This window comes from Brugia malayi (assembly GCF_000002995.4).
Source record: "Brugia malayi strain FR3 genome assembly, contig: Bm_073, whole genome shotgun sequence".
Classification (NCBI taxonomy): Eukaryota; Metazoa; Nematoda; class Chromadorea; order Rhabditida; family Onchocercidae; genus Brugia; species Brugia malayi.
In genome coordinates, this window is record NW_025062342.1 from 1 (window position 1) to 15,042 (window position 15,042).

Sequence of the window (15,042 nt, forward strand, 5' to 3'; positions counted from 1 at the left end):
TAACGCAGCATTTAAAATTTAATAAAATAAATACTAAAAATGTTTTAATTTTGTTTAATTCTGTTTCAAATAAAATTTACCTGTGCTGGAAAAATGCAATTCATTTAAAAATAAACATTTACTGAACTTAATTGATTCTTTATTTGCATTAAACTTGATCTGCTGACATTTTAATTACTATTTTTGACATTTTATGCTAAATTTTAAAAGTTAACTTTAAAGCAAACTTTCATTGCAGAAATTTATTAAATCTGCAATTATAATTGATTTCAAATGTTTTTTAAATATTAAAATTATTTTTAGTCACAAATCCAGACAGGGTTACCTAAGAAATTTCGACAGATATTAAAAGTTATAATAAATTAAATGTTAAAAACATTTTAATTCTTACTAATTTTATTTTTACTAAAAAGGGTGAAAAGTTATATCCTGTTTAGCTAGTAAATCAAAAAGTCTTTTTGTAAACAGCTCCTATAACTGCACTGTTTTTGGTCAATACAGTACCTGGTGGATGCCATAATGATTAAAAAAATTTTGACGACGATGAGAAATACAAGGAATAGAACATGAATGAATTGCTAAAAAAATCTTATTAAATTGTGAAAAAATCAGAAGTGGTAATTTGTACGTAACCTTTATTTGTCTATTCATTCCTAAGAAAATCAATAAAAATCTGCATTAGTTAATAGAAATAATTGAGAGAAGAAAAAGAAAGTTTATGTAGAAGAACGATAATATACATGGTACAAAGATGTTAGGTTGAGATGTAGTAGAGACCAAAGAAATATTCGAAGATGGAACAGTCTCCATATATTAGATGAAAAAAAAATCTTCATGAGCGCGAAAGAATAAAGACTCTCGAGCGCGAAATATTGCAGAGAAATACTATTATTATGAATGTTTATTTTCGTCACTATTTTCTTTTCTTTTTGTTGCTTCAGAATTATCAGGGAAAGTATGGGGTATTTAATGATTAGCATAAATAGAATTATGTGTAGGTAAATTAAAATTATGTGTAGGTAAAAAAGAAATACTATTATATGAATGTTCATTTTCGTCACTATTTTCCTGTCTATTATTATGAAAAACTCTCGAGCGCCAAAGATTGCATACTATTACGTGACTATTTTCCTGTACTTTTGTTGTGTCAGAATTATCAGGGAAAGTATGGGGTATTTAGTGATTAGCATAAATAGAATTATGTGTAGGTAAATTAAAATATGTAAATCAGTGTTTTTTTATCATGTGTTCTTTTACCATAGGTAAATAATAGTTACGTCACTGGTCTTTGTGCTTAGTGAAAATTTGATAAGTTTGCTAATTTTATAGAATTGTGGCTCCCATGGAGGATCAAGAAATTGAAATGCTTTTCGAATACCTTAAAAGGGAGCCGGAGATGTACCGGATTTTGCAAAGGTTCGTGAGCAGGACTGTTCAGGTAATTTTCACTTTGTCTTCCTCTTTTTTGCTTTTATTTTTTATATTATTATTATTTTTTTTTTTTTAATAAATTGATACAGTATGAAGAAAGAGTTGATGAACTTTGCACTGCTTCAAATTTAAAAAGTGACTGTAAAAAATAGCTTTTTCAGTTTGAACAGTTGCTCATAGGAAAGATGGCGGAGGCGGGGTGGAGGTTGGAGGAACTGGTAGGGCAGAGTGCCCAGCCAGCAATGGAAGAGGACCCGGTACCTCAGGAGCCGGAATTTAACGAAGAAGAGGCAGAGTGGGCTCCTCTGCCTGAAAATGAAAATGGTGATGAGGCCGAGAACTGGCCATCAGAAGCAGAGTGGACCCCTCTGCCAGAAGAAGAGGAAGAAGAAGAAGAGCCTGAGGTACCGGGGGTACCAATGGAGATCGAGGAACCGGTAGGAGCAGTACGCGAACTCGTCCTGTAAGTTTAAGTTTTAGCAGCTATTGTACTAATTTGCTAACTAGATATTAACCTTACCTACCCAATAATTTGCAATAAATATAAAACTGTTTCAGGCGAACGAGGACAATCAGAATCCCGGTTCCTGCCATGCAAGAAGCAATGGCTGCGGCACCTCCGGAGAAATTCGAACCAGCTGATTTAAAAAATCTTCCGGAGCAACTCCGAAGAGAGTTGATAGTGCCGCAAGCAGAGCCATACACGGTGGCACAAGGAGAAGGAAGCAAGAACATCGGTAAGTTATAATTTTAATAACTTAAGAAATGATTATATGCCGCAATTTGTAGAAGAAATACAATCATATTTTGACTTTGTATTGATAAAATCATATGATATCATCGAAAATTTCATCCCTTATAATGCACTAAAACGATTACAAAATTCTATATCGATACTCGAAGAACAGTTTGTGCAACAATATTTTCTTACTATTTCTATTTTCAGTGTGTGGCCTCTGCTGCAGGCAGTTTGAAACGTTGAAAGGGTGGCGCATTCACGCGTCGAGAACACACAAGCAAGATGGTAAGTATTGCGAAATGAATTTCCAATTAGTTTTTAAAGATATCGCTACATTTGATTCATTTAAAAGCCAGTAGACTGATTAATTTGCATATTCCAGGTTTTTGTGCCCGTTGTGGGCATTACCTCTTGCTGCCACCTGAATTTACGGCCGCCCAGAGAACGGCAGCAATGGAGCTTCATGCCCTCGATTGGTGCCCGAGGGCATGCGCGGCCGTAATAAGCGAACGACAGGTGAAGCGGCGCAGACTTGACCTGGTAGGAAGAGAAGAGGATGCGCATCACCTCTTCATCCCAGGTAAGAAATTAATTAGCATTGAAGAAGTGAAATTTAAAAGTTAAAAAAAAAAAAAAGTGAATGACCATAGAAAACAAAATATTAAAGTGGGTCTCGTAATTTTTCTAATCAGTGGTTTTTTTTAGGCTAATATTATTGCCTGGTCTTCCTCATGCGGCCACCTGTCGCTGCCTGCTGCGAATCTCCATCCTCTTCCAATGAAAGCTGGTTAGTAACATCCAAAAAATTAAAAAAAAAAAAAAAAAATGAAAAACTAAAAAATAAAAAAAAAAAACTAAAAAATAAAAAAAAAAAACTAAAAAATAAAAAAAAAAAACAAAAAATAAAAAAAAAAAACTAAAAAATAAAAAAAAAAAAACTAAAAAACAAAAAAATCAAAAAAACCAAAAAAAAAATCAAAAGAATAAAAAAAATTAAAAATAGAAAAAATGAAAAAAAAAAAAATTTGTTCTTTGATTTAACATAAGAACAACTGATTTCAAAATATAGAAAAGGCTGAGGAGTTTGTAACTGTTTTACGTTTTTGTATGTCATTTACCGTCTTAGTGATAGAGTAATCAAAAGCTTGTAAAGGGCATTTTTTTGCCATCACAAAAGATAAATCACATTACTTTGAAATCAGTTGTTTTTTCCTGCTTTTTTTTTGTTTTTTTAGCCTTTTGGGCTGCTAATTTTTATTAAAAATTGTGTATTTTATTTTTTTTTTTTCATTTAAATAATGTAATTTAATGTTTTTACTTTTTTTTGATATTACTTGTAACTGTTTAATAACTGTTTTTTTTTTTTTGATTTTCTAAAACTGTTTTTTTCTTTTGACTACTTATAATTGTTTTTTTTGATTTTCTAAACTTATCACAATTATTCATTTTTTTTATTGTTTATGTTACTTTAACCATTGTTTTTGTTTAATGAAAATTTTCATTGTTATTTTAGTGTTACTAGCGGTGTTAAATTTTTTATTTAATTTTATTACTGTGTACATAAGATATCAACTTATTGTATATTTATTTTTTGCATTTTCTAACTTGTTATAAGTTCTTTACATTTTAAGATGATTTTTTGGCTATTAAAAAAAAAGCACAAATTTCTTCATATGAATATATTTTTAATGGAATTGAGCAATTTTTGGAAAATTTCTGTCTGTATTCAAGTAGTCTTTTAATTTAAATAAGATAAGTTGTCAACAGAGAGTAGATTTAATAAGGTCTAATTTAGAATTTTATTTTGAGCTAAATCATAAGTTGATATCAATTTGTAATTATCTTTTTAATTATCTTTGTGTGTATGTGGTGGGAGGGAGGGTAGGGGTGGTCGAAGGGAGGTACAGAATTATACCTTCCTTCGTCAGTATAACATTAACGAAGCATATAGAAAAAATTTTTGGTTTTGAAATTCAGATGACGGACCTTCTGAAATCTGGAATAAATTTCAAAATTTTTGATCTCTATTCATTTTTAAGGATATTTTTTGAATTGGTAGAGCTTTGGGCTTTAAGAAGATTTCAAAAATATTTAATTTACGTTTTTTCTTTTTAATTTCTGCGTTTTCAATTTTTTTTGAAATGAGTTAAAATCTTTTTTGAAATTAATTCTGTTTTATTCGGATTTTTTTTGGAATCTTTTTTTTAGTTTTTGATTTGGAAAATTTTTTCTGAATTTTATTAATTGCATGTTTTTTTTTTTCATTCATCTAATTTGCTGCTATTTTCATTTTTTTTTTCTTTTTTTTTTTATTAAAACTGCCTCTAGCATGCTTTCTGCTAACTTTTGTTCATTCTACTAATACTAATTTATTTCTGTTATATCACCACTAATTTTTATCATTTTTTCTTTTGTTTCAAAAATTGTCACTTTTATCATTCCCTTGTTTATATTTTGTTTTTGTATGTGTTTTCGGCTATTTCTACAAATTGCGTGTTTTTTATTTTTTTTTCTTTTATTTTTGCTTTTAGCACCTACATTTTTTGCATTTTACTAACTGCATGCTTTTTGTAACTTTATACCATTTGCTGTTTTTTTATTAACATTGTTTTTGCATGCGTTTCTTGGGTAGTTATATTAACATGCATGTTTTTTGTAAACTTACAACACTTATTATTAAGGTGTACACTTTTTTCTTTTGTATTGATTGCATGCTTTTATTTTTCACTCGTTTTTCATTAACACTGTTTTGCATGCATTTTTTGGTTAATTTTATTAACTGCATGTTTTTTGTTACTTTATACTATTTGCTGTTTTTTTATTAACATTGTTTTTGCATGCGTTTCTTGGTTAGTTTTACTAACATGCATGTGTCTTGTGAACTTACACCACTTATTATTAAGATGTACACTTTTCTCTTTTGCATTTATTGCATGCTTTTATTTTTCACCCGTTTTTTATTAACATTGTTTTTGCATGCATTTTTTGTTAATTTTATTAACTGCATGTTCTTTGTAACTTTTTCTCATGTACACTTTTTTCTTTTGTATTTATTGCATGCCTTTATTTTTCACTCGTTTTTTATTAACACTGTTTTGCATGAATTTTTTGGTTAATTTTATTAACTGCATGCTTTTTGTTACTTTATACTAATTGCTGTTTTTTTATTAACATTGTTTTTGCATGCGTTTTTTGGGTAGTTATATTAACATGCATGTTTTTTGTATCTTTACTCACGCATTTGTTATTATGGCGCACATTTTTTTTGTATTTAAATGCATGTTTTTTTTGTTGGCTTCACTCATTTCTATTAACATCGTTTTTGCATGCGTGTTGAGTTTGTTCTATTAACAGCATGCTTTTTGTAACTTTATACCATTTGCTGTTTTTTTATTAACATTGTTTTTGCATGCGTTTCTTGGGTAGTTATATTAACATGCATGTTTTTTGTAAACTTACAACACTTATTATTAAGGTGTACACTTTTTTCTTTTGTATTGATTGCATGCTTTTATTTTTCACTCGTTTTTCATTAACACTGTTTTGCATGCATTTTTTGGTTAATTTTATTAACTGCATGTTTTTTGTTACTTTATACTATTTGCTGTTTTTTTATTAACATTGTTTTTGCATGCGTTTCTTGGTTAGTTTTACTAACATGCATGTGTCTTGTGAACTTACACCACTTATTATTAAGATGTACACTTTTCTCTTTTGCATTTATTGCATGCTTTTATTTTTCACCCGTTTTTTATTAACATTGTTTTTGCATGCATTTTTTGTTAATTTTATTAACTGCATGTTCTTTGTAACTTTTTCTCATGTACACTTTTTTCTTTTGTATTTATTGCATGCCTTTATTTTTCACTCGTTTTTTATTAACACTGTTTTGCATGAATTTTTTTGTTAATTTTATTAACTGCATGCTTTTTGTTACTTTATACTATTTGCTGTTTTTTTATTAACATTGTTTTTGCATGCGTTTCTTGGTTAGTTTTACTAACATGCATGTGTCTTGTGAACTTACACCACTTATTATTAAGATGTACACTTTTCTCTTTTGCATTTATTGCATGCTTTTATTTTTCACCCGTTTTTTATTAACATTGTTTTTGCATGCATTTTTTGTTAATTTTATTAACTGCATGCTTTTTGTTACTTTATACTATTTGCTGTTTTTTTATTAACATTGTTTTTGCATGCGTTTCTTGGTTAGTTTTACTAACATGCATGTGTTTTGTGAATCTGCTTACACCATTTATTATTAAAGCGTTTTTTCTTTTCCATTTATTGCATGCTTTTGTTTTTCACTCGTTTTTTATTAACATTGTTTTTGCATGCATTTTTTGTTAATTTTATTAACTGCATGTTCTTTGTATCTTTTTCTCATGTACACTTTTTTCTTTTGTATTTATTGCATGCTTTTATTTTTCACTCGTTTTTCATTAACACTGTTTTGCATGCATTTTTTGGTTAATTTTATTAACTGCATGCTTTTTGTTACTTTATACTAATTGCTGTTTTTTTATTAACATTGTTTTTGCATGCGTTTTTTGGGTAGTTATATTAACATGCATGTTTTTTGTATCTTTACTCACGCATTTGTTATTATGGCGCACATTTTTTTTGTATTTAAATGCATGTTTTTTTTGTTGGCTTCACTCATTTCTATTAACATCGTTTTTGCATGCGTGTTGAGTTTGTTCTATTAACAGCATGCTTTTTGTAACTTTATACCATTTGCTGTTTTTTTATTAACATTGTTTTTGCATGCGTTTCTTGGGTAGTTATATTAACATGCATGTTTTTTGTAAACTTACAACACTTATTATTAAGGTGTACACTTTTTTCTTTTGTATTGATTGCATGCTTTTATTTTTCACTCGTTTTTCATTAACACTGTTTTGCATGCATTTTTTGGTTAATTTTATTAACTGCATGTTTTTTGTTACTTTATACTATTTGCTGTTTTTTTATTAACATTGTTTTTGCATGCGTTTCTTGGTTAGTTTTACTAACATGCATGTGTCTTGTGAACTTACACCACTTATTATTAAGATGTACACTTTTCTCTTTTGCATTTACCGCATGCTTTTATTTTTCACCCGTTTTATATTAACATTGTTTTTGCATGCATTTTTTTTTTCAATTTTATTGTTTTAGCAATTTTCGAATAATATTTCTAGTTATTATTAAAAAATCAGATAGTCATTACATGTCAAATAATAAATTAATTTTTTTTAAAAAAATTGATCTCAATTAAGTGATTTACATAAAAAATTACGTAAGAAAATATTAATCCATGCATTCAAAATGATTTGAATTAGTGCAGCTAACACCATTCTTAGCGGCTCAAACTATAAATTTAACGAAAATGTAAATTTTAAAATACTAATGAAGTTACAAAAATAAAATTAACCAACCTCACAAAAGTATTTTGAATTTACTGGCAATACGTCATCTTCATGGTCATGATTTTCTTTCATATTAGTGTCATCTCCTTGTTTATCATGGCAGAAAATTGTGAAAAGAATTTTTTGAAATAAATAAATAATAAAATCAGAAATAATCGATCCCATCTAATCATTTTCAATTCATTTTAAATGCAAAAATGAATTTTAAGTATAGACATGTACGTTGAAAATGATATTAATTCATTTAGTGAATATTGTTTTGAGTTACAGCGAATTTAATGATTAGGTTCGATCAACATTATGAAATCATTTGAACTTATTTGTTTAACATTACATTTTTATTAAACCACCTTCATAATCTACTTTCATGCTGGTGACATCTTTTTATTTGTTATGATATAGGCTAAAATACTCGAACGAATTCTACCAAATGCTCAGAAGATAAAATTAATTGTAAATAGCAATTAATTAACTAATTAATAATTATAGGTGAAGTGAAAAGAGTGTATTTATGGTGTGAGAAAGACGATGAGAGTTAATAAAAATAGAAAGTTGGGAAGATAATTAGAGAATTATGAGTAACGGAAATAACTTTATCCTAAGTTGAATCACACGAAATAAATCCCTCAAAGGATCATTTAGCAGTGGGTTTGGGTGCAGCATGCGACTAATTCCGATTAGTGAAATTAATGCCACCCTGGAAAGGCGGATTTTCAAAGTTTTTTGGTTTCTTAATTATGTTTACTTCCCTTTTTTCTTATGCAAATGCTAAAAATTAAGGATAAGATTGTACTAAAATATATTCCTACGAATTATTGCTCGATTTTGTTATAATTTATGGTTCAGAATTTATGTTTTCTTTCTCTTTCTCTTCCCCTCTCTCTCTTTGAATTGTTATTTGTGTAACATAATCCCTAATTAATTTATTTTTTTCATTTTTGATAATTTGAATCAATTATTTTGATTTGTATCATTTATGAATGGATGAGATTAATTTCATGATAATTATTTAATCAGTAATTAGAAAGCATAATTTAAATATATTTTTCATATGAAATTTTATAAGGAATATAATTTCTGTTAGGATTTTTTGTGCAATATTTAAAATATGAATAATGATTACTTTTAGTTTAGCTCTACTCTATATCGATATATCTTTATGGTTTTTTAAGATAAGAAGTATGAGAGAAGATTTAATTGAGCTAACAACTTCTACCTGAATGATGTATGATAGGAAAATAAGAGATGAATTAGTGCTGCGAAGAATGTAACAAAGAGATGGATATTTTATGATAAAGATAGAAAAATTATTGTGACAAATAGGTTGAATTAAGAGATGGAAAGTTTTATTCTTTAATTTTTTATTACAATTGTCGTTTATTTTTTCTTTTAACTGCATATTTAACTTTATGAAAAATGATCGATCATAGAAGAGTGATGAGATTAAGCTGTTTTTGCCATCGGAGTAATTAATTATGTTTATAAAATTGTTGCAAAAAATTTATTGCTAATGACTTTAAGTGTTACTTGAATATAAGTAACAAAATGAAATTGCAAGATGGAAAAGGGTGAAATGGCAAATAATGAGGAAAAAAAGGGAATAAGCTGCTTCTTTAAAAAGCAAATGACACTGATAAGTGATCTTATCAGCAAGACAGAATTATTTTATACGATCTGTTATTTTATATGATAATTATTTTACACGATGTGTTAGTCGCAAGTTCGAATGGGTTCTTTTTTTTTTTTTTTTTTTTACTGCAATGTTCGTTCCTTAGCATTACAGCAAAGTAATTCGAACTTTATCAGTTGTTAACTTATGCTTACAAATTGTTGAATAGTTCGGATGCGAAATAATTTAAGAATATGTTGTTAAGATGATTCCAATTGTTAAATAAAATTTCGATGGAAATAATATTGCTGAATTAATAGGTAATCTATCAGTTAATTCTTAATGATTAATATTTTAATGACTGTATCAATGAAGTAATTCTAATTCACATAAAAAAAAAATAAATTTCACAGGCCTAATTCTATTCATTCTTTTCAAATTGACATAGTTCATTGATAAAAAGAAAAAAAAAAACTAATAATTACCAACCACCAAATTGTTTTCACCATTGATTTTACTTTAAGTTATACTAATATTGTCCGAATGAAATCTTTTGAATCGAAATAGAAGGGATTTATCAGGTGATTTGTTTTTGCATTCATTGTATGCGTCTGAAAATACTAGTTTTTTTTTTATTTTTTTTTAGAAATCTTGACCGACGTCGTGAGTCATCTCGTTTTGCTGCACGTGATCGACGTGGTAAGGAAGCGGACATCTTTGCGGATCTCAAAGTAGTGATACCAATTGTTGATGAAGCAACAGTTACACATGTGGATCGGATTGCTATATTGCGGGTTGCATTGACTCTTTGCCGGTTACGAAAAGTTGCAACGAAATGTATTTTTTTTTTTGTTAACAAGAATTATTGATATCTTGCATTATGTAAATTTTCAAAATAAACAGCCCACAGTAATGCAAGAATTGTTTTTCCTGCATCTGCAAACATTAGGCAAATTCATTTTTCTTCAATTTTAGCTATGAAAACCTGAAATGCACGCCAGTTGCAGCGTAAGCAAACAGGTTATTTAAAAACATCATTGGAATCTAGCCGTTAGAATTAGTGGGAATAATCAATCTTCCCAACATATTGTTTAGCTTCATTTGAAAATGCCGAAAAGGAATTCCTTGAAATTACTGGATATTGATTTTCAATTTTGATGCTCAAATTTCGATCTCTTTGTTGGATACCTTGTGTGACAGTAAATATTCCAAATAGTGATTCTTATCACTATTTGGATATATATATATATATATATATATATATTATATATATAGGAACTTCAAAAAAATTTTTTCTTTAATTTATAGACTGAAGGCTGCAGGTTTTTTTAATGAGCCTATTTTGAATTTTTTATCTTTTTTTTTTCTTGAATTTGAATAACTTGAATCATTCAAATTTTTGGAATGAAAATAATTGCAGTCTTGAAAACTAATCTCAGAGGAGCATCGATGTTTATGGTCTGCAACAGCATTGCTAGAGTGTTTGGATGGTTTTCTGGCTATTGTTGACCTGGATGGTATCATCCTATACGTTAGTGAAAGTGTCTCCATCTACCTCGGACTTACGCAAGTATGTTACATTTTCCTTTTTTTTTTCCGCTTTTCTAAATAGATTGACTTAAACGAAATAAAAAATTTATGTCTACTATTTCTGTTGAAAATTGTATTGAAGACGACATCATAAATGTGAGAAAAAAAGTTTTTCCTCAGTAACCCTTATTATCAGATGGGTGACGATTTTCGGGAAAGCATTTCTACTTTATGAAATTGTTCTCTCTACTTCTTGTTAGTGCAGCGATTGTCTATTGTGTTTGTAATATATATTCATATAAAATTATAAAACTAATAAATTAATGTATATTCTTGCACATGTATATTCTTATAAAACTCACTTAATAAAATTTAAAGTTCGATTAAAAAGCAGTCGTGAATTTTAAGAGATAAAACATATTTTAAAAGAAAATAATCTTGCTGAAAGAATTTGTCTACTTTTGTTTTAAATCAAATCAAAAAAAAGAGTGAAAGAGAATTTTCAAATTTAGTAAGAACAAAATAGAAAAAATATTTCATCAAATTTAAATTACGCTAAAATTCTGATTATCACTAAAAATAAAAATTAGAATTTACAATAATAATTTAAAATCAAAAAAAAAAATATATATATATATATATATATAAACTGATGGATTATAAATGATTTCTGCAGATTTTTTTTTTCTTTGTTATATAAATTGAATTGCATTGATAATAATAATGCAATTTATCTTTTAAACGAGCATTTCATTGAATAATGGTTTTAATGTTGCGACAAGTGATGCGATAGCGATTTGTGTGATACTTTTTGTTGGTCGCAAAACGCTGTAAAATGTTATAAATGCAATAGTAGCAAAAAGTATTGGTTGAAACATTTCGCATATCTGAAATTATCAATAATTATCATTCTGAATTCTTTCTATTATTTCGATTATTTTCTAAAATTTTCTGTCGCTAACTTTTCAGCAAAATGAACATAATTTTCAATTGCAAATACTTTAACTTTCAAAAAAAAAAAAAGGTTAAAGAAAGTTTAACATTTTTAAAGAAATTAGTATATTTTATTAGTATTTAAATGCTATTTAAATGAAAGGAATGATTAAACTTACGAGGACAAATTTTTGTTCCCAATTATTGAAATGCTCCCGTATTAACAAAATTTTTGTCATTTCCATTATAATCAAATGTAGTGAAAGTAACATCTAAAAGAATCGTTCCTTTTTTTTTGTTTCTTTTAAAATGTGAAATAAAAACGAAAATTATTTCTTGTAATTTATTTTAATTGGAAAATAACATATAAAATTTAACCCTTCGTATATGTGCTGTCATTTGATATTTATAAATTATCGCAATTAATAATTTAGTTGCTTTTTATGCCTCAAATTATGAAACTTCTTGCTCTTTTATTTTAAGAAAAATTATTATCAAAAAAAAAACTTGAATTTTCTGTCTTTACTTTTCTTATTGCAAAAATTAACAAAAAAAAAAAATAGTAAAAAAATTTATAATAAATTCAAGTTTAATTTTCAACTTGTTATGGCAAATTCAAATTGACAGGTAAGTAGTTATCACTAATTTTTAAAACGAAATAATTGAAAATATTGAAAATATTTCTTAAGTAAAAGTTAAATCCAAATATATTATGATAAAAAAAAATTTTTCATATTAACTCATACAATTCTTAGATTATTACAAATGTTTTCGAAAAGTAAAACTTATTACATTCAATTTTTTATCAAAAATTCAAAACAAAAAACGAAAATACCTGAGTAACTGTTAAAATTTTTTGATAAGAAACAATACGTTCGAGTCGTCTAGATCGTCGATTAATTTCTGATAAGATATCAAGATTTGGTGTACGATGAAGCACTGCTGAATTGTTAGGAATTGTTGTTCGTTGAATTTCAAGCTGATACGGTCGATAAAGATAATACGGTGATCTGCACGTATATAACGTATCAACGTCACGGATAAACGTCATTATGAAGAATTTACGTTTGCAAATTGTTGAATGAAATAAATATACGATTGCTTTATATGAACATGAAAATCAATTAATCTTCATTTCAATCATTTGTATTTAGTAAAATTTTAAATTAACATATAGATTAAATTTAGGATTGTAAACGATATTTGAATAAATAAACTAAATAATAAAAATTAACTAGTGATAAAATAAATGAGAAAATGAAAACCTTTTAAGATAGATGGGAGAAGCGTACTGCATAGGTCCATTACTTTTGTTACAAAAGCATTAGCATCAGAAAATAGTTTTCGATGTTTTTAATCGACTAATTCAAAATTAATTATCTAATAAAAATTACATCTGCAAAAAAATCAATTATCAAAATATTGCATCATTCAAATTATTCCATTCTAAATTACTTTCAGTAACAACAAGACAAAAAAAAAAAAAAAAAATTGAATTTCATTCCATTTTTGTACATATTTTTCTGTTATGGAAATGAAACTAACAAAATAAAATGTCGAAATGTTTAAATGTGTTAAAATAAATATTAATTTAGAGCAATGATTACAGAAATATACTAATTTTTTATTCATAGATAAATAAGATTTGTTAAAAAGAAGGTAATAATAATTAAATTTGTAATTTAAATTTGCTTCAAAACTTATGGAAGTAATTAAATACTCAACTAATCGTTTAATCTTTTTCATTCTTCTACAATTAATTTTCTTTTTTTTGCACGGGAAGAGAAAGATAGCAAAAAGAAGATTTATATTTATTAAATTTGTGTTTTTTAAAATTAATAATGATTAGTAATAGTACATGATGCAAAATGTGTTCATTATATCTATATAAAGTATTTTCAACTAAATCTTAATAATTACAAAAAAAGAAATTCTGATTAATTTACAGCTTATATCTCAAGAAGATAACTTGGAAAAAAAGAGAAATTTAATTAAATTTGTTAGGTTTATATGAAAATTTGGAATGCATAGAAATTTTGCTTTTTAAACTGATTATAAACTTAATTAATTAGTAGAAAGAAATTATAATTTAAAATGGGAAATCAATATAAAGTCATTTCATTGATTTCATTTAATCAATTGAAATAAAATGAAATTTATTCCAATAAATACGATTAAATAATATTAAATTAGTAATGAAATATTTTCATGCAAAAGAAATTAAACAAAAAAAAATGAATCATCAAAGGATATCATATTAAATATGAATAAAGTATTTAGTGAAACAGTGATAGTTTTAAACCATTCTTGCAGTATAAATAAAAATTCTTGAAGTATAAATAAAATTCTTGCAGTATAAATATTTTCAGTATAAATAAAAAACTAAACTTTAATAATTGAGTTCTAAACATTATTTCAGCAGCAAAATTAATTAAATTTTTGAATAGTGATATTTGAAATCAATCATAATCTGCAAATATGATTGATTTCAAATATTTTTTAAATATAAAAATTAATTTTAGTCACAAATCCAGATTGGGTTACTTAAGAAATTTGGACAGAAATTAAAAGTTTTAACAAATTAAATATTAAAAATGTTTTAATTTTACTTAATACTGTTTCAAATAAAATCTGCCAATGCTGGAAAAATATAATTCGTTTAAAAATAAACATTTATTGAACTTAATTGATTACTATTATTGGCATTAAACTTGATCTGCTGACATTTTATTTACTATTTTTGATATTATATGTCAACTTTAAAGCAAACTTTCATTGCAGAAATTAATGAAATCTGCAATTATAATTGATTTCAAATATTTTTTTAGTATTAAATTAATTTCAGTCACAAATCCAGATTGGGTTACTACAGAAATTTCGACTGATTTTAAAAGTTTTAATAAAATAAATACTAAAAATGTTTTAATTTTCAATAATTCTGTTTCAAATAAAATCTGCCAATGCCGGAGGAATATATTTTTTCTAAAAATAAACATTTACTGAACTTAATTGATTACTTTTATTTGCATTAAACTTGATCGGCTGACATTCTATTTACTATTTTTGACATTTTATGCTTACTTTGGACTTTAAAAGTTAACTTTAAAGCAAACTTTCATTGCAGAAATTAATTAAATCTGCAATTATAATTGATTTCAAATATTTTTTAAGTATTTAAATTAATTTTAGTCACAAATCCAGATTGGGTTACTACAGAAATTTCGACTGATTTTAAAAGTTATAATAAAATAATTACTAAAAATGTTTTAATTTTGTTTAATTCTGTTTCAAATAAAATCTGCCTGTGCTGGAAAAATGTAATTCATTTAAAAATAAACATTTATTGAACTTAATTGATTCTTTTATTTGCATTAAACTTGATCTGC

The 15,042-nt window shown here is 26.4% G+C and overlaps 1 protein-coding gene and 1 pseudogene across 2 annotated transcripts; one reads left to right on the plus strand and one right to left on the minus strand.

Moving 5' to 3' along the window:
* Positions 1-1,329: 1,329 nt before the first annotated feature.
* On the plus strand, positions 1,330-2,962 carry Bm17213 (annotated as a pseudogene; the record flags this gene model as incomplete). Its single annotated transcript has 6 exons — positions 1,330-1,438; positions 1,593-1,894; positions 1,990-2,168; positions 2,378-2,455; positions 2,553-2,710; positions 2,876-2,962. Coding segments are annotated over 6 exons (913 nt in total), but the record flags the coding sequence as incomplete, so codon positions are not given.
* Positions 2,963-11,460: 8,498 nt separating this feature from the next.
* On the minus strand, positions 11,461-12,953 carry Bm8417 (Uncharacterized protein; the record flags this gene model as incomplete). Its single annotated transcript, XM_043083012.1, has 3 exons — positions 11,461-11,610; positions 12,492-12,666; positions 12,922-12,953. 3 exons carry the CDS (start codon positions 12,951-12,953, stop codon positions 11,461-11,463), a joined length of 357 nt encoding a protein of 118 aa, XP_042938946.1.
* Positions 12,954-15,042: the final 2,089 nt, after the last annotated feature.